Here is a 24563-nt window from a genome sequence, read left to right on the forward strand (position 1 = left end):
CCTGAAACTTAAACTAAGCACCTGTTCAACATCACTTGAGATGGATGGTATAGTGGGAGAGGTGACACTTTGAGCTGGTGATTCTTGGTGGAGAGTCGGAGCAGTTGCAGTCTGAGGCTCATTGATTGCCATCAAAGCCCCAATGCATTATAAAGTAAATAAACTAGATAAAATAAATGTATAGTTCCTTATTGAATTGTTGTCTCTTCCTGTGACAGAAGCAAGGGTCTTGATATAAGACCCAGTAGCTAACTTGCATATTTGTGGTACTAAATCAGGCATCAACTTAGTTTATTGACAACTGCTACAGCCTCTGTTTAAACATATACTCTCAGTTTGACACATTTGTCACTTTTGAAAAACAACTGCATTACTTGCTTAGAGAGATAAAAATTATGCACATGCAAAAACGTAAGAAAAAAACTTCCTATTTAGTATGCTGCTTTATTACATCAGCAGAGGGAAGATAATAGTGCTTCTGTGCTATATCCTATTTCTGTATATAATCTTATAATTTTCTTAAAAACCATGATGACTACTCCAGCATAAGACCAAATTTAAGAAGAAAACCAGTTTTCCAGCAGTATTCAAAAATTGTGGTTGGTTGCTACACAGTTCTTATAATTATGCACATAAAATATTGTAACACTATTTTGTTATTTTTTGCTGCATGAACATGGAATATTTATTAGTGTCAAATAATTGACGAATTTCATTACATTTCTTGAGCCATACCTGACAAGAAGAAATGCACGAGAGAATAACTACAAGTAAGGCATTATTTTGGATTCCAACTTGAAACTCGCAGCTTCACAGAACAAAGAAATATCGAAATGTCAAACTGAAGTGGAGAATTGGTCGATTTTTTAAAATTTATACTAATCAAAATGCTTTCACCTTCCAACACATGTGGCAGCACAAATATGAAGCTTTAACTTTGATAAATTTGTCTTGAAAGAGAAGAAAAATATATGTTTTTGCACATAGAAATGGTTTCAAGTAGCCAAATGGTAGCAAAGTGGCCCAGGTTCAATGCCTGGTCCAAACTCCAATTTTTTTGTGTTCACCCAGTGGGAGGAGTTTCTTGAAAAGAACAAGTAGCAGGATCCAGCACAGAAAGCCAGAACAGCAACAATGGGACTCGATACAGTGACCACACATCATTCATTGTATAGCTGCTCAGATGGCCTTTGCCCTCAAAGAGTTGTTGCATCATGGAATTTAATATTTTATTATTATTATTGCCCCACCAGATTAACAAGTACTGTACTGTAATTGTACTCATTATGGTAATGACAATTATCTAACCTGAACAGAATTTGAACTTGGAGCTTTTTGTTGTTATTCAGAGGGAGTTTCATCTCAAGTGAAACTGATCCAGTTAACAGACAACTTTTGTTGTAGAGGAGAGTGGGCACACAATTGACATTATCTTTGCTATGGATTTCTTACACTGTCAGTGAGCTGCATGTATGTGTAAATGTTCTGAACAAGAGTAAACGAGCAGTGTAACAACACTTGCAGGAGTCGAAGCAGAAAGGTGCAGGTGTCCTGGGTGCAGAAATCTCTAGCTACAGCTCCACTTTTATCCTCAGGGACCGCTTTGGTGATGGAAGAATCACTTCACAATGTGAATGAATATCAATCACCTTATGCTTGTTCCACATTGAAATCTACTATTCTGTTTAAGTGAACTTTGAGAACCTTACATGCAAATGATGGATTACACCAATTTTATTTTTTGATAAACTATTGTCAAGATATATTGCCTAAGTTTGTGAGAATATGACATGTTACATTCGTTACCAAACAAATGTTTATCACTGCTTATGCAATTTTCACCTACAATAATTACAGAATTGATTTCGAAGAAACAGTTTCCCAATGTACACCATTTTAATATTTTTGTATCAAATTCGAAACACATGAATTAAAAAGAAAGATATACTTACACCTTAAGCACTTCCCGGGAGTCAGTTTCTTTAGATGAACTTTCCTTGTCCTTGTTCTTGGCCTTCCGTTCCTTGCACCTTTCCGGATTCTCCCTATTTTTGTCACTTTTCTTTCTCTTCTTGGATGTTTTAGAGTCACTTGTAGCACTAGCCAGATTAGAATTATCACCCTTATTGGCAGCAATGCCAGTATCACTATTATCACTAGCACCAACCTTTGGTTTCATATCTTCTTCAGCAATCTCCTCGTTCAGGTCTACTTCGGGAGATTCACATCTGGAAGCACTCCTTTTCTTCCCTTTCCGAACAGGTTTCACTCTGTCCGAGTCAAACAAGTGGTGCAGTACTTCAGCCTTGGAAACAGAGATTTCTTCCTCTTCGCGCTTTTCAGTTTTCAGTACACTTTGACTATCAGCACTTGTTTGCACGCTGAGTTTTAATGATGCCTCGTCGCTTGCACCCTTTCCCACACACGGACCATCAGGACCATACAATTGCCTCGTGTCAGGCAGCTCTGTCCGAGTCCGCACTTCCCCAGACTTTTTTGGAATGTATCCAAGTCTAGAGAGGTCTATTTTGCAAATCAGTTTCGGAACACCACTATCACTGTACACCAAAGGAGGTATTTGAGGCGGTTCTGGTTCACTGCTGACCGCAGTCTCTCTAATGGTGATGTCATGACTAGGGAGTGGGGACAAAAGACTGACAATCGACATACTGTCTGCCTCCACTATAGTTCTTTCTGAACACGACTTAACGATTGGATACTGGGGCAGAGGTTCTTCCATAACAACCGTGATACCACCCTTCCCCCTTCCCTTAGCACCTCCTTTCCCCCCTCCTTTTCCACCACCCTTAGCACCTCCTTTGGCACCACCTTTTGCACCAACCCTAGCACCCTTTGCTCCTCCTTTAGCACCAGAAGAAGCATCTTTTGCACCTCCTTTGCCCGCACCTCCCTTGCCCCCACCGCCTTTCGCACCAACAGTTCTTATTTCGCCCCTATCACACTTGTCCTGTTCCCTCTTCAGAAGTGAACCAGAAAACAGTTTCCGAAGTGTGTCATTCTTCTTCTTGTCTTGAATGGACTGACCCTCGGCATCTAATTTTGGAGGACTTTCTTCCTTTTTTGGTTTGCCCACATCTTTACCGGAGACCTCTTTTGAACACTTGCCTTCATTGGTTGCTTCGTCGCTAGAAGAATGATCGTGATCAGAGTCCGAGCTACTCAAATGAAAGATTGGTTTGTGTACTTCTTTGCAAGGGCTTCTTTTGGATGCACCTTTTCTGGGAGATGTTGTTAAAGGTTTCCTTGGGCTTCTGGGAGATTTCTTTGGGGTGGTGGGTGGAGTAACTGGATTCAATATGGGCTTGTGTTTAACAGGCGAAGGTGTGACAGCTTCCACGTCAATTTCGCTGTCAGAATCTGTGGTTGTTGGACATTCTGCTGCACTTACTATCCTTGAGCTGTGTCGTTTGGGGTGCATGGACGAAGCTTTGGTTGGCGATTTTAAAGTCATGGATTTTTTAGACTTTTCCTCCCTAGATGCAGCTCTCTTCTTTTTCGGGGTTTCCAAGTCTAATGTTTTGGTTACCTTGTTGTGGGTGTCCTGTCTTCTACGCCCCTTCCTCCCCAATTTTGTACTTTCCTTTTGATTGGACACCTCACTTAAATTATCACTTGCATTCTGCTTACACTCGCTTTTTCTTCTCCTCCCTCTTTTAGAACCTTTCACATTCCTTTCCCATCTCTCCTTGTCCTCGTCATCCGAGTCACTAGTTAGCACCGACTTCGACTGTGTGGAAGCAGACATATGAATACCTCCACTGCTTTCTTTTGAAGTCCTCCTCCTCAAGCCCCTTCGTTTTGTACTATGGTTAATAACTACACCATCACGTTTACCGTCATCGCCACTCGAGTCGGAACATTCAGGTTTTTTAACACTTGATTTTTCTTCCGTTTGCCTTGTGTCCACGATTGGCTTTGTTCGATTACTAGAATCGTCAGATTCTGAGAAACTGGAAAGTAAATCAGGTCTACTTGCAAATGATTTCACCACACTGGTAAACTCTTTAGAATCACTAACGTCGGAATCGTCCTTCTTCACCTCACCGTGTTTCCCCTGGATCATGGCAGAGTCAACTGGTGCTACAGAGTCACTTTTGACATCTTCGATAGGAATCATGTTCTCCACAGGGAAGTTGTCAAATAATGCTGGGTTACCCAAGGTTGATGGAATTGACAAGTCATTTTTCACATCATCTTTAGGAGACTCCTACAAAAGAAGAAAAAAGATGGAAGCTTCAATTAGTAATGAGAGAGATTTTCCATGGATTGAAAAAATAAATGGATAAAAATAAGTATGTGCATGAGCATGTGCTTAAGAGGTGCTGCATTGTGTAATATTTGAAAATACCATCAGAAACTACTCCTGCAGCACAGGGATATTATATAAATTATATGTGCAGTCCCCACCTCAAATAACACCATGAATAAAGTTCTTCCTCACATAGTTTACAAGCCAGCAACTTTTGGTAGGTATATCAACATACTTACGACCTGGTGACACACAAACATACCTATGTGTACATACACACCACATTATTTAAATTTTACACCTGTTCAACTTCTGAGAATGTATTCTTTTTCATTATATCCTAATGAAGCACATGCTCATCAAGGAGTAGCTACACTTAGTGGGCAATTTCTCAGTCTTTCTTTTTGTACAAAATGGAGTATGTGGTTCAAAATCTTGAGAACTAAATAGGTGCTCATTCCTATTAATGTGATCCAGTATTACCTTTTTTAATACTCTGCAAACATGTGTTAACAAGCTGGAAGTTAAGATATCCAATTATTAGTCAATTTTTTATATAATTTGCCATCCACATTAACTACAGATTCATAACAGAAATTGAACATAGTCGAGGGAACATCACAAGGAATTACAAAAAAAGAAAATGTTTCTAATTTCATTTTGGTTGCTTTTCAACGAGCTTTTCTTCCCTAAAAGTAATGATGAGGATGAATCACAATACCCTGGTCAGGACTCAAACCTAGAACCTTCATTCCAAGATGACCACAGAGGCTAACTAGCTTCCTCCCCCATCAAAAATGTGAACACTAAGTAGTCGCATGTGATTTCTCTACTCAACATTTTGGGTACTTGACTGGATCCTCACTCGTGGATTTACAGGAATTAAAAATTTCAAAAGATTAATATTGGCTGAAAGAAAATCAGACAGACAGATGATTTAGAAGTGCTCCTCCTGGTCAAGTAACTGCTGCAAACTTTGACACACAGAAAGGAAACTACACGCAAGTTCTCTTTATCCATCTTGCATTAAAAAATGGTTATATTAACATTCAAGAAAGTTTTTCTACCCTTTCCACAAGTCTCATCCATTGCAAAAGAATAATGTCTCTTCCACATGTAAACCTCACTACAAGTGTATTTACAATGTGTTATAAATTTGGTATATTGAAAAACCTTAACTGATTCTGTTAAAATAAAACACTGATTAATCCTCCAAAGTATATAGTTGCTACGGAAATTTTGGATCAAAAGATTTGCAATCTTACAGCAGATGACAGTCAAAACATTGGTGAAAATGGAGAATATCTAAATTAGGTTTAATTCTATTTTACTTGGATAACTCTAGCGCTCCATGAAATAAATACACATGTCCCTCCTAAATGGATATGATAAAGTAATTTATGATGAAAATAATAACAACAGCATCTGCCCACTTCCTGTAAATTTATGTCTTTAATAATTTCATAAATGAGTTAGATTTTACTTAAACCTTGGAGCAGAACCCATTATATGGAAGTCATCATCACCAAGCAATTCAATGGGTGAAAATAAGACAAGGGAGTTCACTTAAATCTTCCTACTCCTTCAAGGCTGGCTAGTTAAATAATGTGCTCTTTACTCACAGCCAAAAATTTCATGTTTTGTATTGTCCTCAATGTAAAATATCTACATTAGTTTTTATTGGTTAGAAAGTTCGAAAAAAACAAACAAAAAAAAACACATTTGAAACAATATTTGAATCATTACTTTTTATGTAGAAATACGCATCTTAACATACGTGCACACATTGTTTCAATAGCATACCTCTTATTTCCCCTAAAACTTTACGCATGAAGAAAAGTTATATACTTTACCTGGGATAATTTTGGTGGATTACTGTCTGTGGCTCCATCACCAAAGGAAGGATTCATAAAACTTTTCAGATTCCACCTTGGTTGAAACTCCTCCTCCTCCTGCAGAATAAAGTCAGCATTATATATGTGATAAAAACGTACAGTCACCTGCAATAAAAATCACACTCTGATCCTGAAATACTCACTTCTTTGCAATGCACTTTGTGTGTATGGTGATGGGCAAACTATAATATCAAGGTAAGCCATCACCTTAGAGTTCAGCCACATGTGACCACATCCAGGTATGCAAGTATTTCTGGAGCTAGGTTTCTCATTTTTATTGCAAGAGACTGTACATATCTACAATGTGCATACACAGAGCCATATTTCATAAAAAGAAAGTTAGTCTTAATCTCAGCCCACAAAATAATAATTCTGCCCATAAGTAGTGCTCAAAGTGAGGGGGAGATAGGTTTATTATTACTATCCATTGTAGGTGGCTCTGGCTTAATGTGATTAGGTTTTATATTTATAATCTTAAGATTAATACAACTCTCATTAATATTTCCTACGACCCTGGGAGACCCAGAGTTCCCAGCTAGCAAAATTAATGCAAAGCATCCCTCCAGCTGTTTCATTGCCACCATGTTAAACCCAAGGATAACCCCTCACCCCCCTTTAGCAATTTCCACTTCCGAGTGCTGTCTGTAAGCAATTTTCTTCTTTTTAGAGCACTAAAAAAAGGTAAAGGAGTATTCTCATGTGATGATCATGCCCCTCTGTCTGTTCACCCATACATCAATCAATGCCGACTATCAGTATCTCAGAAAGTACAAGAGCTAAAACAAAATATGGTGGACTGAGAATGCATACCCCCCCCCCCCCCCAAAGAAAAAAAGAAAAAAAAGAAAAAGATGAATGCATAGGCGTAACTTGTTGGGGGCAAGGGGCACTAGCCTGCCCCAAAAAGTTTGCAGATTTATTATAATGTACAAGTTAATGGTACCTTCGTTAACCTTCATAGACCTGGGAGGCAAAGTAATGAGTAGTTTTTATGATTTCGCAAAATGTAACAGTAAAATAGTCCTGGATGATGTTTTTAGGGGATAGAAAACTGTTGTATTCTATGAAGTTCAAGAATCTTTCCTTGAAGCCTGAAGTAAAATTTGAATCCACAGCCTTTAGAATCACATTTAAAATGGGATAAGTATATTAAATTTCAAAACCTGACATTAGCATAAAATCATACTGTACCTTGGCTGAAGCTGCATTTGAAGACTCTGCTGACTCATCACCTGAGTCTCCACTACTAGAATCTGAATCGGAACTGGATTCAGATTCATCCGTCGATGTGCTGTCTGGGGAGTCCATTGGTTGCATTGGCTCAGGAGGGTGAAGGATGCTGGGGGTTGGACTCACTGCTGACCTGTGAAATCAACAATACCATGAATTAGACCAGAGTTTCTCAACTGCTGGGCTGTGGCCTGGTATGATATCAGGCTGCACGAGGTTAAATGTTGGCCTAACTACAAGACTTCATTACAGTAATTTTATTTCTGTCAACAAGCAGAGACATAATTCAACTATAATTCTCTGTGATTATTCCATAATGTATTCATTTATGTTTAATTTCAAGGCACATACTAATTAATGCATAAAGTTAAAAATATCAGAAAGGCATTTACGACTAAAATTGTTCTGACAGTAAAGAGATAACTCAAATTGAAGCAGTGCTATATGGCAGGATAGAGTGTGAAAGCCTGGCTTACCCCTCATTGATTGACTGAGATATATATATATATACACACGCACACACACACCTAGTCTTACCATAAATACTGTCACAAAGTTTTAAGTAAATTGACACAAAATGCTGAGAGATATTGTAATATCCTAATAACATTACTGAAATGGATGCATGACAAATCAAAATCACAAATCATTATTCAAAATGGCCACGCTTTGCACGCAACCATTCCGTAAGACTTTGTGGCCACGCATCAATTGAATTACGCAACAAATCGACTGGAAAATGAGAGACTGCCTTCAGAAGAGACTGCTTTAAACTTTCAATATTGGGATGTCTCTTCTTGCAAGCCATCTGCTGAAGCTTGGAGCACAATTTGTATTCCAAAGGGTATAGGTCCGGACTTGCAAAAGGCCAATCCAAAGTGGAAATTAAGTCCGGTACAATTGCCTCCAGCCACTACTGTGTTGTTCGGGCCCCATATGTTGGGCTGAATCCTGCTAGAAGCTCCAGTTCTGACCATGGAAGAGTGTGTTATTGACATTCTTGACTAGTCTCTCAAGCACTGTCTGCTGGTACACTTTGGCTGATGTTTTTACCCGTTTTTCACAGAAATGGAGCGTGCCCTCATAGCAAATGTTCCACTTCAGATTGGCCTATACCCTTTGGACTACAAATTATGGTCCAAGCTTCAGGAGATGGCTTGTAAGAAGACACATCCCAATATTGAAAGTTTAAAGCAGTCTCTTCTGAAGGCAGTCTCTCATTTTCCAGTCGATGTGTTGCGTAATTCAATTGATGCATGGCCACAAAGGCTTGGAATGTGTGCGTGCTAAAGGCGGCCATTATGAATATTGATTTGTGATTTTGATTTGTCATGCATCCATTTCAGTAATGTTATTAGGATATTAAAATATCTCTCAGCATTTTGTGTCAATTTACTTAAAACTTTGTGACAGTATTTATGGTAAGACTAGGTATATATATAAAAGAAAAGAAAAAAGAAATATGCTATGAATATTCATGCACACAGTTATATTTGACTGACTATAATTGTAACTTTGAATTTAAAGACATTGGCGAGAGATAGAAGGAAAATATAGCATTCACAATTTTATCTTCCAAGTTTATATTAGTAATTTCGTCAACAAAACTTCTACCATTCAGAGTATATAAGACACACACATTAGCACACATACAAAACACTCATACACATATCAACATGATCATCAAAAACAGCAGATAAATGTAGATTTTTACATAGTGTCTTAGTACATAGAATGAAATCATCAATGCTTAGCAAATACCAATATCTGTACTAACTACATACAAGATGCAATGTTACTTACACATCTGTAAGGGCTGCAGCACTACTCCCTTTCTTATTTGCAGTGTGCTGAAAGAAAAAGGTTTTTCACATTAGTCTGGATAAGCTGAAAGAGAATGCACACAGATACACAAACCCTCAGCTACACATAATTAAATATGTTAGCATATGTATGAAAAGTTACAATTTCAAACTTTATCAAAAAAATCCTAATTTCCCTCAAACATACAAATATTCAAAATGAATGAATTCATTTGTGATAAGTCACAGATAACAATTGTATTTGTCAAAACTTTCAGAATTAAATTTAATTGAAAACTGCGTCAATGGATATAAGCAATCAATTAATACACCAGTAATATAACTACGATGAAAAAACAAACAATTAATACAAACAGATCATAAAACAATTTTAATTAAATAATCAAGTATATATTTCGAACAAGTGTGCTCAGATTCAGATTGGAAGCTAAAGGCAATTTTACCTGACTGGTAACCTGAGAACACTGATTCGAATCACATCACTAGGAAAGCTACAATTCCAAGTATATATTGTGTACAAGAAAAAATGAAGAAAAATGAAGGAAAGCCATTCTTAATTTCTTTTTAAATTTCAAAAAGAAAATTAGCACTTACAGAATCATCATCATCACTGTCTTCTGATAATATGAGATCCTTTTCTAGATTCCTGGAAATAAAGAAAATATATTTTAGCACATGTGTCTAGATGCAATTAATACAATGCAATAAAAATGTATATTAAAATACTAATTATTCAAAAGATTTACACAGTGTGATGACCAAGAATGTTGTGAATTTTTGTTGTTATATAGGTCCAGGACTGTTCCTATAGAAGTTAAACCCTATACCTATAAATTTAAGTAAGGACAAGACAATAATTACTACCTCACAGACACTGACAACCAGTGGCGGGGATTGGGTTCCAAAACTGGCAGGTGGTGGGGCAAGATACCAATACTAGGTTTAGCATAGTGTAGGGGAAAAATTGCCAACAAGTGGTGGGGGGGGGCAACTGCACCCCCAAGCCCCCCCCCCCCAAAAAAATCGCCGCCACTGCTGACAACAAATGGCTAAAGATGTATGTAATTGTTTCATGTACATGTGCATCTGGAATCTGTTTTTTTGCTTTTGCATTGATGCATGTGTGTAGACATATGTGTGTTGCAGGGCTGGCCCTGGGTAGATGCAGGGTCTAGGGCAAACAATATGCATGGGGGTGCATATCCAAAAAATGTTTCTACAAATTCAAAAGATCTTACTTTCCCAGTCTTGAACACTGGTATAGTAATATATGCTCTGCATTGTGGGTCTCATATCTTGTTTTACCATCAAGAACAACCTGATAATTGTCAATTCTAGTGCTTTGTTGGAATAAATACAATGAAAACAATTGTATATACCTAGTCTGGCCATAAATACTGTTACACACTATTTTGTGAATAAATTTAATATGGTTTCAGAGTTTTAAATGCTCTTTTAGTATGTTACACTTACATATATTTCACACAAATAGCACCAATCAGTATTCAAAATTACCACTTTTTGCCATCACACAGGCTCGAAATCTCCCTGGACAGGCATCTATTGCAGCATGGATGGTCTTAATGGGAAAGTCCGCTCCTGCTGCTATCAAGGAGCGCTTTTAACTTTCAATTATATAGGGTGCCTCTTCTTGCAGACAGTCCCCTCTAGCACTGGGCAGAGTTTGTAGTCCAAGGTACTGAGATCATGGCTATCAGATGGCCAATCAAAAGTGGAGATGAAATCGAGTACACTGGTCTCCAGTCCCCGTCACATCATTCTTGCCTTAAGAGCTGGGCAGAATATTTCTTGAACATCCAGGATTCATTGTGAAACATTGTTTGGTTCAACAGTGTCACGAGAGGGTCCAGGACACTTTCCACATACGGTTTTGCACGGCTTTTAAGCCCTTTTCTCAAATATGAGGCCTGGTGGCATCTCTGATTTTGGTAACTCTCTCACTAACTTCGAGAGTATGAAGCATACACCCTTTCATTTTGGTGGTTAAAACTTTATTCAGTGGTAAATAATTTCTTATCAATGAAGAGAATCCTGCACTGCCCATTGGCAACGTACCGCTGCAGGAGCCGTCTCGATTTCAGTGCCCTCTGCTTCTTCACTTGTGCCGTCAGGAAATATCCAGTACTCCACCGGTTAAGCTCCAATTCCAAGATCTTCATTAAGTACCCTGAATACTGATTGTTGTGAAATGTTCAGCTCCTGTGCCATTATCACTTGCTTCCGGATGGGATTTCAGCAGATGCAAGATATCACTGCTTCAACAGCCGCAGCTGTTCATAGGGTGTGAAGTCGACCAACTCTTGGGCGATCTTTCATGCTACCAGTATCAGTGAATCTCTGGATTGTCTGATACACAAATCTTTTGCTGATCCTCTGGATTTTTAGGGGCAGGAAAATCTCAGTGAGTGACTTCCCAACCATATGCAAAGCAATTACGGCTACTCTGTTTTCATATTCGTCCCTCTCTATGCTAAGCACAAGAAGATCCATGCTTGCTCTTTCACAGCTGAACACACAATGCTAAGGTGTGAACTTCAGCACAAGCATGGTTCATGAGCCTGACTACCGGATGTACAGTCCAAGCCGAAAGTTTGCAATACCAGACTAGGTATTATACATGAAAGAAATAATTTATCTACAATCCTAGCCCTGAAATTATTATAGTGGATCACATAATCGTTCAGAGAAGCTGGCCTCCCAGATGGTGTAATTTTTAGGGACATCAACTTGTAATCGATCTTAATATACATACAAAGAGTGTAACTATAAAGTAGTGGAGCTTCTTTTAAAGCGAGTTGCTGGGAGTTCAATTTATACTTGCGAAGAAAAAGTGCCAGACGAGAAAGAATATATCTAAAAGCGGCAAAGAAAAGAAAAGGAAAAAGAAAAATTGAAATTATCAATGGAATGAAAATATATAATATGTCCAAATCTTTTTCCACTTTTAACTGTAAATCCAGTAGTGATTAGCCAATCGGAGCATAAAGTGAACATTAAACAAACATTTCACAACGAAAATCTGAGTTCGGGTTCATCATTTTTATGACCATAGTTCCCTTTGTTTCATTCAATGCTTTGTAACACTGAACAATCCTCACGAAAAACACAAAAGCGAAGTTTAGCAAAATTGTAATACATTTTTCCCGCTCTTTCGTGCCTGAACATGTCAATATCAATGTTTCAGTTATCGCTTCTTCTAAAATCCAAGGTAATAACAAAATAGCCCTTGGATCTAAAATTAATGCACAATGAGGAATTCAGTATGAATTATCTTGCAGTGTATAGTGTCCCAAATAATTAGAATGCTTTTAGATCAGGTGTCGCAACGATAGTGGAAAAATAAAGAACAAGCTTAATGGAAGATCTTGAGCATTCCCTGACATTCAATACGAGACTCGGCGGCAAGCGGCCCGGCGTCAGAGATTGTCTTTCCCGGTGAACGGGGTCCGCGACAGTCGCACGCTAGTGTTTTTTTTTTTTCGCTCTTCCTGCCTTCGCTCTCTTTCCCTTTCTGTTGACGTTGCAGACTGACGCCAGTATAATCCTCCCTCGGAAGTTGTGTTGTGTCGTGTCCCGTGTGTCGAAGATTGTGGCTTAATATGGCACCACAAAAGTTTACATTACAACAAAGGATTTATCTTGTCTAGTGTTACTTCGGAAAGAGGAATTGTGGAGAAGTGCGACGACGTTTTGCAACGAAATTTCCTGGTGTTCCCGTTCCACACAGGACCACTATATTAAACCTCGAAAGAAAAATGGGAAATCTAAAAAATAAAGTATACAAAGACAATCCGCACACCATCCGTGAGTTGAGAGAGAGTATTGTACGAGAATTACAGTAGACGAACTTGCACGTGTAAATGCCAATTTCCTTCGGAGATGCCAGGAATGTGTTGCAGCAGAGGGACATCATTTTCAACACCTTCTGTAGTCAAGGTTAGTACACAATATGAAAACTGTAATTTTGATAGCAGACTCTAGCCACTGTCGCGGACCCCGTTCACCGGGAAAGTCAAGCTCTGACACCGGGCCGCTTTCCGCCGAGTCTCGTAGAGAATGTCAGGGAATGCTCTATATCCTTGTCAGAATTCGAACCCGATGTTGAAGCATAATTAATCATTTTTACAAAGTGATTCTACAGCAGTGACAACACTGGAGGGTAGAGACGCCTTTTGAGTAATTAAACTATTTTTTTGTTTTAAATCTGCAGTTCACACGCAAAACGTTTGGGGACAAAGAGTCACTCACTTTACACATGGTCCTAATAATGATATTGGTAAGAAAATGAATTAAAAAGAATGACGAAGGGATAAAAATTAATTAGAATACTCGGTATTTCTTCCCTCCCGAATAAATCCCCCCCCTCGTCCCTTTCAAATGCCACCACTATCGCGTCACGCAACAACAATTAATCGCGTGGTTTTCTAACTTCTGAGCTTAGGTTGTTGCTTTACGAACAAACAAGAAGCATTTGCTTTCCAATGGCGTTGCCAGGATATTTCCAAAAATTATGAATTTGTTTCGTAAGTGGTTAAGAATCACTGCAATGCGAGAAGTTAAATGTTTCAATAGGTTGTGATGACAGTAATCCCTTAAATAATACACCTCATTTTACTTTCCTGACTTAATCCATATTTATGTCTCTCAAACGGGAGCATCTGCTTCCACCCGGCGCGGGAAGCTATCAACAGACCTTTTTAACCCTCGGGCACTGTTCAACGCGCCCGTCTTTACTTTCACGCAATCTACGTCACTGTGACGTAACAACTTCGAAGGTATCGATTCTGGACCTTCGGTTCACGTTGGTACCGACCGAATGCCACTTGTAAATCGGGCATGCTCAGGCGCCAAACGGCGTGCATGTGAATCGTTCATCGAAACATAAATTACTTGATGTCTCGGCTTTCATTTTCCCATCACGCATTGCACAATCAAATGACCTTGACGGCATGTTATGGCAAATTGTCCCTGCTTCCCCCACATTATCATACGCACTACCGCCCTCCCACCCGGGCATGGAAACTTTTCATAGGAGAATATAGTACTTTGGCTTAATTAAGAGAGAAAATTAGTAACCAGATGTAGAAAAAAAAAAGGGCTTTATGCTACATTAAGAAATCTGGCGTCTTCAATCCACATTTATAACGAACGTAGTTTACTGCTCATTTCCTTTACAACAAAATACATCAAGAAAAAGTAATACTACTTCCCCAATACCACATGAAATGCGGATTTGAGGTAAAACCAATAAATTTCCAGGTATTACTTGGATGCTGACTGAGGACAGAGGACCATGAACCAGCTATTTTCTGTATCGTCAATCAGGATGAACCTCGGCTCGCTGCTCCTTTCCCGCCGTGCAGTGTTGCCAGTTGCCTGACAGCGGATACCCCTAAGTTTGTTTATCCATTCAATTCATTTTATTTATAACCGGCCAATGTTATATTACACTGGGGAATATGCAATACTATTCCAACTGTTGACGCTAAACAACTTCATGTCCATCATTTCCATTCACTTTGTTTTGAGGAAGGCACGGTTCACGAATTCGAAGAGACGCTAACAAAGCAGTTGGCCACATCTGCATCAGAACTAACCCCATCCCTTGAAAACATGTTCAATAAACGTGAAAAAGAAATGAAAATAGCAATGAATGATTTACCTATTATTTATGCATTCCACTGTACAATTTACCTTAAGACCTTGTGACGCTTTCGTCGAGTAGTTTAATGCGAGTAAAAAATCTGAACATTAAGTTAATTCCAGATCAAGTGCCAATCGACACTTCACCCGTCTGAAAATTCCATCTGGATAAAATATTCGCTGCGCATGCGCGCCAGATGGAGGTGACACGGCGAGATCCCTGTTATATTATTTGAAATGAAAGTGGTTTTAATTAATATATTTTAGGGTATTTTCTATCAATCATTTTACGTAGGCTTTACATTTCTTTTTTGGAAATTAATCGCAACTGCGATAACAGAAATAATGAGAGAACAGTCATTCCTTCGTCTGGATTCACGGATCCGTACCAAGGCAACGAATTAGGCTACATCTGTCAACAGTGGCGCAGGAACGTTTTTCATTTGGGGGGTACAAAATTCAGCCTCCCATATATATATATATATGTCCCATCAAGTGTCGCAATAATAATAATTAGGATAATTATATTTAATTAATTAAATATGTACATTAATTAATATTGTATTGTTATTATTACATGAATAGGTAAAAGATAGTAAAAGAATAGAAATATAACAGCAAGTATTCATTATCTAGCTTACGTGTAGTTAAGATCGCCAAGATTTGCACAAAAAAAAACTGCCCTGGCAAGGAATTTAATGTCAGATAGAAAAAGAATTGAATATTTATTGAATAACAAAAAAGGAGTTAGATCCAATTAACGAAAAGTAAAGTTAAAGTAAAGTTCCTGATTAATATTTTATGGATATTATCATTAGTAGTGTGCATAAATCTTTGGAATCCTTCAAAGACGTATAAGCCAAATTCCTTGCCTTCCAATAAGTTCAGCGGATAAAACCATCGAGTATACAGAGTGCAGCAGAAATAACTCCCGGATTTCATTCGTGAATAACAAAGCAACGATAGATGTTATGCAAAATTTTATTTCACAGTTGGAAAGAACAAGGATTACCATTTTGTTTCCCATATGTACCGAGACAACTCCATGAACGCCCCTACTTTTTTGAGGAAGACGGCACGCAGTTAATGTAACGTCTGACCGTTATGTATGGATGTTACGCAACTTCCTGCAGCCGCAATCGAACGAACGTGGCAAATTGGCTGTGTGGTTCCAACAGGATGGTGCCACAGCACGCGTATCGATGAACGTGATACGTGAAATGTTTCCAGGGCGTCTGATCTCACTTTTAAGTCACCTTCCATGGCCAACTCGTTCCCCCGAGCTCGCACCCTGCGACTTCTTTCTGTGGGAGTACCTGCAGGCTAAAGTTTACCAAGGAAGGCCGAGGACCGCCAATGATCTGAAAGATGGTATCAGACAGGAAAGAGCGGCAATACCGACCAGACATGACTAGGAGGGTAATGCAGAACTTCAGGGCGAGACTTCAGAAATGCGTACACTGTGCAGATCGGCATTTGGACGATATCATTTTAAAACAAAGTCAACTATGTCACCCAAAATGGTGACTTGTGGCAATTTTGTAAAAAAAAATTGGAACATTTTGTTCTTTGCAAATGTGCAATAAAATGGTAAACCTTGTTCTTTCCAACTGTGCAATAAAGTTTTGCATAACATCTATCGTTGCTTTGTTATTCACAAATGAAATCCGGGAGATATTTCTGCCGCACCCTAACTTTTAATTGTTACGCTGTTCAAGCATGGTATTGGCATTGATGAAAATTGAGTATAACAAATGCTAAACAATTATATTTTGATAAATTACTTTTACTACTTGGTAAGTACCCCCTGGACCCCCACAAAAACGTCCTTGATACCTAGGTATAATGTGAAGCCATGAGAAATATTCTCTTTTAGAATAGCACACACGAATGTCGTGTTATTTAATGCAAAATATGCATAAATATTTTTCATTGTTTTTGTTAGAATTTAAGTTTAAAAAAAAAAACAGATTTTAAAATCAGATAACAATTCTGAAACATATAAGGCTAAGCTCTGGACCTCATTCTGGGCTTATTTCGATTTCACGGAACAGAAAATCAGGAGTGAGGGGGATCTTGAGCCACCCCAACCAGGAAAAATCATCTCCCGCCCACTGGATATAGAAACTACATTATATACAGTTCCACTTCAGTTCCGTTCTTTCTAATTTTAAAAGTCCCATAGCTACGCATAAAAATATCTTTAAACAATTTATGGCAGGTGTGTACCATATCCAATGCCTTTTAGAAGCCATGTATTTATTTTTGGTATTAAAAAAGAAAAAAATGAGTTCAGATGGTTCCCAATCAACTCGTAAGAAGTCTAACTTTGAAATATTTGTGAAAAATATGACAAATCATTTATTTGTAATATAATTAGCTGTCCTAATGACGCTCTTCAAGTACTAAAAGTAATATCATTCGGTTCATTTACAAAACCGAAATCCTTCAGCTCTCAGAAGTAGCAAGGAAAGCCATACCCTCAAAAGTTTATTCTTTCTTTTCAATTTTTGGTGGACAATGTGAAGAGCCGGCCAAGGTTTATTTTCGTATGTAGTGGTATTAAATGCAGATACATGCGTGTGTTTTAGGATGACATGTCAATTTCTCGTTTATGTGAAAATGTAAACTTTAATGTAAGCAGAAGCATGCTGCGCGTCACAGTTAAAGATTTTCGCATCTACAAAGAAAATCCAAAACACATTCCCACCTCGCCGTACTCCGTGGCGGAGGGGTTAGCATACCGCGCTATGACGCCTGAGGTCCCAGGTTCGAATCCTGGCCTGCCCATGGGTGTTATTTTTGAGTGTCCATCAATTTCATCATATCATCATCACTCATCCTCATCTTCGCGATTAGCCAAAAGTGGAAGAAATGCGAAGTAAAATAAACCAAATCAATCAATCAAATATTCCCATCTTACTCCCAGAGACCTTGTAAATCCAATACAAAATCTACCAATAGAACCTGCAGTGAGTCTCATTTATCTCGTGCATTCATCTGACTAATGTAATTTTCTTACAATTTGACTTTAGAGTTTAACATAAAATGGTGTTGTGTTTGTGTTGCATTCGATATCACAATTAGATTTTAAGCAATTTATGTCCAATTATAAGTATACCTAATACATAGGTAAAAAATAGTCCCCCCTCTGATAAAATCGCAAATTGCACTCTGTTTAAATGTCTAGGAAAGATTTCATTTCACCTAGGAATGGTATCGCGATGCGATGAGTCGAGAATTGTCACAGCCTCATCTTGTATCCTGTGTGGTGAGGTCCTTCTCGTTCTTGTTTGTGCTTATTTTTCTTTCGGTTTCCACTCTGAAGTTATGAAAACTTATTCCAAATTTACCTCATTCTCAGATAGGCTAATCGTCACTCTATTTTTTCAAAAAAAATATATCTTAATATATAGGTTTAAGTACAGTCCCCCCCCCCCCCCAGTTGGTCTGTCGTGTCTCGTCTCGTTCGTGTAAGTGTTCAGTTTCGGAAAATTCCATTATAAATATTCAAAAGAAAATGGGGTCAGTCATATACTCTTCTGACGAAGATTTGTATCTTATCTTCGAATCGACGCGACCACTGCTTTAGAAATGTGTACCCCCCCCCCCCCCCCTTTACGCAAAGCAGCAATCGTCTGCAGCGTAATTGTCTGAGAGTCAATCTGATTCCATCGTTCCACACACATTTTAAACAATTTTCATCTCGTTAAAGAGGTTTCCAAGAACTTAGGTCAATGAACTAACTAGTAGCAAGCACAATGTAGTATAATAAGTTTACAATTAAATGTTTTGAATTTCTGTGGTAAGGACTATAATGCTTAAAATTTATAAACAATAATACATTTTTTATTGGGCGAATTGATAATAGGTAATTTTAACAGTAGCACCTTCCGTCTGCTGTCAAATTACCAAAGGGGGGTACAACTCGATTTACGGATTTAGGGGGTACAGTACCCCCCTTCAAAAATTTGCGGGGGTACAATGTACCCCTGTACCCCCCCGTTCCTCGGCCACTGTCTGTCAACATATCTTGATTATGTAATTTACTTATTGGGAATTATCGTTGTTCTACATTTTGACCCACAATCCTGGACTCTGAACAATGTGTCTGCCCTCCTTTTCGCTGAAAAGTCCCTGGTCGTCCTAACCACCCCGCCAACAGGCGTAAGTGAGAATCGACCAACCAGTGTGGCGACAGCCAACTAAGGACGGCAGGTGGTGAGTTACTATATGCATGTCTTCACTGAATCGCGGTTTCTTGGCAACAAGACACGATTACATCATAATCGCCTGTTTCGTTTCTCCGCTAGATCAATAAAACGCGATTTAGACTCGAATCTTATTAGCACGGAGATATTCATTTTTCTGTTTCCTAGCCGTGAAACGTTATGGCATTTATGTTCGACTCTCTTGGATGTCACCGCTGATGCTCGCGCTGTGGGGACTCTCGCCGCGAACACAGCCAGAACCGTCAAAGCTGCAAGAGGGGTAGATGTACCACATTAGAGTGGGATGGGGGGGGGGGATCGCTTTCTATCGCAACTGTGTCACGCGCTCAAGCTGGGGAACTTCCTGTCACCTGTTGAGGCCCAATGAACACATGCACTGACCGGTTTTCTCCCTCCAGGTGTTGGGAGCGAATTTTCTTTTTGACTTGAGAGACACGCTAATTTTTATCGAGAGCATGGATCAGCGACATTCTTATGTGTATGGGTATCAGACCTCGCACCTAGGGTTACCAGATAGCTACAAGGAAAAAATAGAACATAATATCCCAAAATGTAGGACTTCCAAGTGAAAATGTAGGACACAAAACATTCGCAATAAATAATACATATTTCTAGAATATGTTAGAAAGTAATTTGAATTCAGTTGAAAAAAATAATTCCAAACTTGTAACCATACTAAACAATGCACCTCTTACTACTAATTTTTCTGGTACTTCTCAGATGAGCCAATTTTTCTCAAAATTTCAGTTTGTCAAAATATATTTATGAGAGACTGGACAGTCAAATTCTTTGAAATTATAGGGACCAGTATCAAACTTTTTACATTATTTATGAAAAAAATATGAATCTCATGCTGGTGGTAATGAAAGCACTTTCTCAACATTTGCATTATGACATGTAATGGCAAACATATATTTAGCAATTACTGTAATTTGAAATGGTTCCAGAAGTTTCATCTCCGGTAGATTTTAGTTCAATACTTCGTTCATTTTAGTTCAATACTTCGTTCTCTATACTCCCTGCTTTACAATCAAAATATTGAATAAGAATGGGAAACACCTTGTTCCATCAGTATAAACCCCAGGACAAGAAATTCCACTAAGGAACTGAACAGTGACGTCATAAGAATGTGACTCCAAAACTTTGTTCATTAATTGCTTCCGTTGTTCTTCTAGCATAAACTTTTATATTTTCTTTTTGGACAATGACTGAATCAAAATAAATTTCACTATTGAGTTTGGGAGCGAAGACTTGCAACTTGCATGATTTCTCCGGACGTCCGGTAACCCTACGACAACCCCCGAAGATAATCACTACTCACATTCAATTGGTACCGAAAGAAACGTCGGGATTCGTTCAATTTTTTTTGGGGGGGGGGAGGGGGAGACTGAACTTAGTTACCTAATCATTGCACTTGAGTAAGTCTTGAAAATTCATTATCTAAGGATCCAAAAACGGCTCATAAGATTGTTTAAAAAATGGCCTCTACATCTGCTTTAGATGTGAACATGAAGCTTGAATTATTCATGAACGACAAAAAAATCGTGCAGTTTTGAAAGTACTCGAATACTTCGATAACCGGATGTTTGGTGGTTTAAAATGTTGAAACTAAAGAAAAAAAACAAAAACAATAAGGGCAATTGCAGGTGGCCAGGCACCAAGGAGACGAGACGGCTCTGCACTTTAGCCAAAGTAAACACACACACCACATATAAATTGCAATAAAAATATACGCTTAACAGCAAAAAAAAAAAAATGTTCTAAAATGTGAAATACAAAACTATGTTTTCTGGTTCTTACTGAAGGGTTCTTAGTATGTTCAACGTCGTCTTAAAAGGTTCCGAAAAAATATGAATTTTTTAACAACTTCCGAGCTCAGAGTAAAGATGCTTTCTTTGGTCGTTCACGGCGCTCGCCCACTGATTACGTCGCAACCAATTTACAGCTAAACCTCCGTGACGCAAGAGCCCTTTGAGTGCGAAGCGACTCTTTGGGTCGGCGACGCGTGGGCATGGTCATCGCATCGAGTCGGCCACATCTTTTCAAACAGCGGGAAGCTGTCTTCACAATACTGGGGTCAACACTGATACTCGGATCTGGGACCGCTTGCACCAAAGGTGAGAACGCCCACTATTCTGTTACGCGGGAGCCCCACAACCCAGCTGGTTGCGGGGGAAGTGAAAACGCCGTTCGCGTGGAGAATTAGAGCGAAAGTGATAATTGCCGGTACCCGCGATGTATTGGTTTCTTTTATCACGACATCATTCATCTTGCTTTATCTAGCGAGATAGAAAAGACGTGCAAATATCCAAATTGCCAATATACGAGCGAAAACCTTAACTTAAAAACAAAAAAAGAGTGGCATAACTAATCGCCACGACCTTGATACCCAGCAATAGTTTTTATCCGGAAGGAACTGCAAGTATGAGTTTGACGTTCGAGTGCCACGAGGCATATAAAAGTGATCTTCTTAAAAGTTATCTATGCACAGAGATGGGCAAAAGTACAATGAAATGGGTTTACTCAAGAATGTCCATACAATATAACAACATACCAAATATAATGTCAGTTATTAAGATAAATGCATATACAAATTAGCTATTTTACAGCAGACAAAAGACAGACAGTGACAGAGTCACACAAAGAAAGAAAGAAAGAAAGAAGAGAGAGAGAGAGAGAGAGAGAGAGAGAGAGAGAGAGAGAGAGAGAGAGAGAGAGAGAGATAGATTTGATTTGGTATATTTTATTTCGTTTATCTGACACTTTTGGCTAATCCGAAAATGAGGATGATATGATGAAATTGATGAATAGACAAAAATAACCCCAAGCCCCGGCCGGGATTCGAACCCTGGACCTCTGAGACGCCAGGTAGTTCGGCAGAGACAAAGAGTAGAAACTTACACAGTTAAAAGTGGCAAAAATCCCATCGTGAGACATTGTAACAAAGAACTCATATTGCATCATTCAAAATATTCACAAATGACACGCCACAGTTGTCTTGGGATTCACGCTGTGTATTCTCATTTGAATACATATTCAAGTAATGAATCTTACCTTTTTAATTTATGAAAAGTGATTCCATACTTTCAAAATGTGTTGAGAACAAAGTCACGCTCACAGAAAAGAATAAATTAATCATGCTTTATGAATGTATCCTGATTTCATATAATATTGTCGTATTCTTTCTCGGTTTATGATTAGGATTAGGATTAGGCATACGCAGTTTCATTCGACCGTTTTAGACGAGATTGCGTCATGTTACATATCCACGTAAAAAATTACTTACTTTCGTCGTGCAAGAACAACTTCCTGTGGTATCCAGGGACGTTAGAACGATAATATCACATACTGTATGATTTCACTCCATCAACCACAATCTGCTTTAACTAAGACGAGCAAGTGTGTTAGATTACTTTTTCAATAATATATACTATTGCGATAAAATCCATAATATTGAAAAAAATCGTAGTATTTTGCTATATTGTCTGCGTGAGGTCTCGTGAATGTTGTATTTTCTTCTTCTTTTACGTCCTTTGTAGCATGATATGCACATTACTATGTCCCGAAGTTGGTGTTTCGTCAATGTTCACCACTTATTCGATAAAATAAGGAAATAATAATAAAATCTAGTTATTTTTTCCCCTTTTTAATAAAGGCACGTCTACTTCTCTACCTGGTGACAAAATCTTCAGACTTGGAACAGCTTGCTCTATACATGTTATCTTTTTTGAGTATTTGGCTTTGAACGAAAGCGATATCTGAAATGTAACGATACAGAATTTCCCGTCATATCTGCGACTTTTTTCCCTATAAACCACCCAACTCCAGTCAATAAATAAATATCGGACGTAGTGCACATAATTCGACTCTAATATAGCACAAAATGAGAGTACGTTGAAGCCCAGTTGTTTTCGATAATCATGAAATCGGTTTTGCCCCCCCCCCCCCACCTCTCTCAAAACAAGCACAATATGTGCGCGCGTTCTAACGCGATTACTGCCCTTCCTGATGTCGCAGCGATGAGAGAGTCAGTTCCATGAATTAGATTTTTATTATTCCGTTCTATTATATTTTCATTAGTCATGGATTCCATATCGCGTACGTCGAGAAGCTTTGGGTACTTCTCGTACTCGTAAAACAAGTCATGATAGTTTAGCATGTGCTATTTGAAGCCGATACTATGAATCCTTTAACTGGATGGTAAATGCTTGTCCATCTTGGGTCGCTACAGAGTGAGTTTTGGTCCACTCCCCTCTTCTGAAATAAAGTATACCTTTCTTTAATGTTATATAACCTCGTTTCAGATTTGTTCAGACAACGGTAACACACTTCCATACTTGTAGGCTCATATTATTCCGCCTTTCATGTATACATAAATATATTTTTCCACATTCTTCATTATCGTGCATATGCAACCCCACGCCTTGTGGTTCTCTCCACAGTTATTGCATATTTCTCCAGATTTCGTGCCCATTTTAAAACTTTTAGTGACTATTTCAAATTTAAGGCTACTTTGTCGGCGTATTTTTGATGTCATTTTTATGTCTACGAAAAGAGGAGAGGGGGAGAGAGCGTGTATGTGTGCAATGTGCTTTGACTGAATTTTACACAGAACACGCTTGCTTAACTTATGGCGCCAAATGTTCCACACAATCTACAAAATTGAAGAACTTCTCGATAAACAGACGACCTGTACTCGAATACAAAATCATTTTCCTATTACTCATGGTCTTGTTCTTCGTGGTTTTAACCCCGTTTCGAGATAGCGCTTCTCCTCTTCAAGTAAACTACTTTTCCTCTATTTTTACAATGAAGGTATTTCGAACCTAAATGATTGCTTGAAGACCAGGGAAGTGTTCCCTCGAAAGAAAAAAAATCTTAGCTCCACAATAATAAATTATGTCTAGTTCTGCAATTACAAGTTGTCCGCAAAACCCTGCACTACAGGCCACATCACAGTATTTGTTCATTTTTGTCTTCTGTCGAGTTCTACACAGGTCCACAACCGGCATTGCAGTTTTTTTGGGCACGGCATGGCATTCATCCTCGGCTCTGCTGTGCAGGTGGACCAGATCGCACATCATCACGGTGTACACTCGGGATTTCTGATACCCACAGGATGCGAAGTCCAACGGATTCAAATCCGGTGAGAGAGGGGTCCGTTCAGCCCGGCCGCAGTGCGGTGGAGCGTCGCCATCATGTAGCCTATAGTGCGGGACTTTTTGGACACCCTGTATATATGCACAAATAAAAATGTTAACATTACTTACGAAGAAGGAGTTGGCGCCACAGTCCTCTCTGTAAAGACAACAAAAACAACTGTTAGTATCCAAGCAGATGAGGCGAGTTCACTATGCTAAAAACAACACTACAATATTTATTACAATCTTCTATCAGTCGAACATCATACATCAGATGCTACGCTTGTGCAGGAAGTCTGGGAGGGTTA

General features: G+C 38.7%; 1 protein-coding gene across 4 annotated transcripts in view; it reads right to left on the reverse strand.

Annotated features, from left to right (window-relative positions):
• lilli (AF4/FMR2 family member lilliputian) overlaps positions 1-24563 on the reverse strand; it is a 357328-nt gene that overhangs the window by 20287 nt on the left and 312478 nt on the right. For all 4 annotated transcript variants that reach the window (XM_083123637.1, XM_083123636.1, XM_083123634.1 and 1 more), the window contains 6 exons: positions 24385-24412; positions 9813-9864; positions 9199-9245; positions 7357-7528; positions 6124-6222; positions 1953-4228 (listed from right to left, as the gene is read on the reverse strand). In XM_083123637.1, coding sequence (XP_082979763.1) covers positions 1953-4228; positions 6124-6222; positions 7357-7528; positions 9199-9245; positions 9813-9864; positions 24385-24412 — 2674 coding nt within the window. The remainder of the gene's footprint in view (positions 1-1952; positions 4229-6123; positions 6223-7356; positions 7529-9198; positions 9246-9812; positions 9865-24384; positions 24413-24563) is intronic.

This window comes from Lepisma saccharinum, chromosome 6 (assembly GCF_977018435.1).
Source record: "Lepisma saccharinum chromosome 6, izLepSacc3.1, whole genome shotgun sequence".
Lineage (NCBI taxonomy): Eukaryota > Metazoa > Arthropoda > Insecta > Zygentoma > Lepismatidae > Lepisma > Lepisma saccharinum.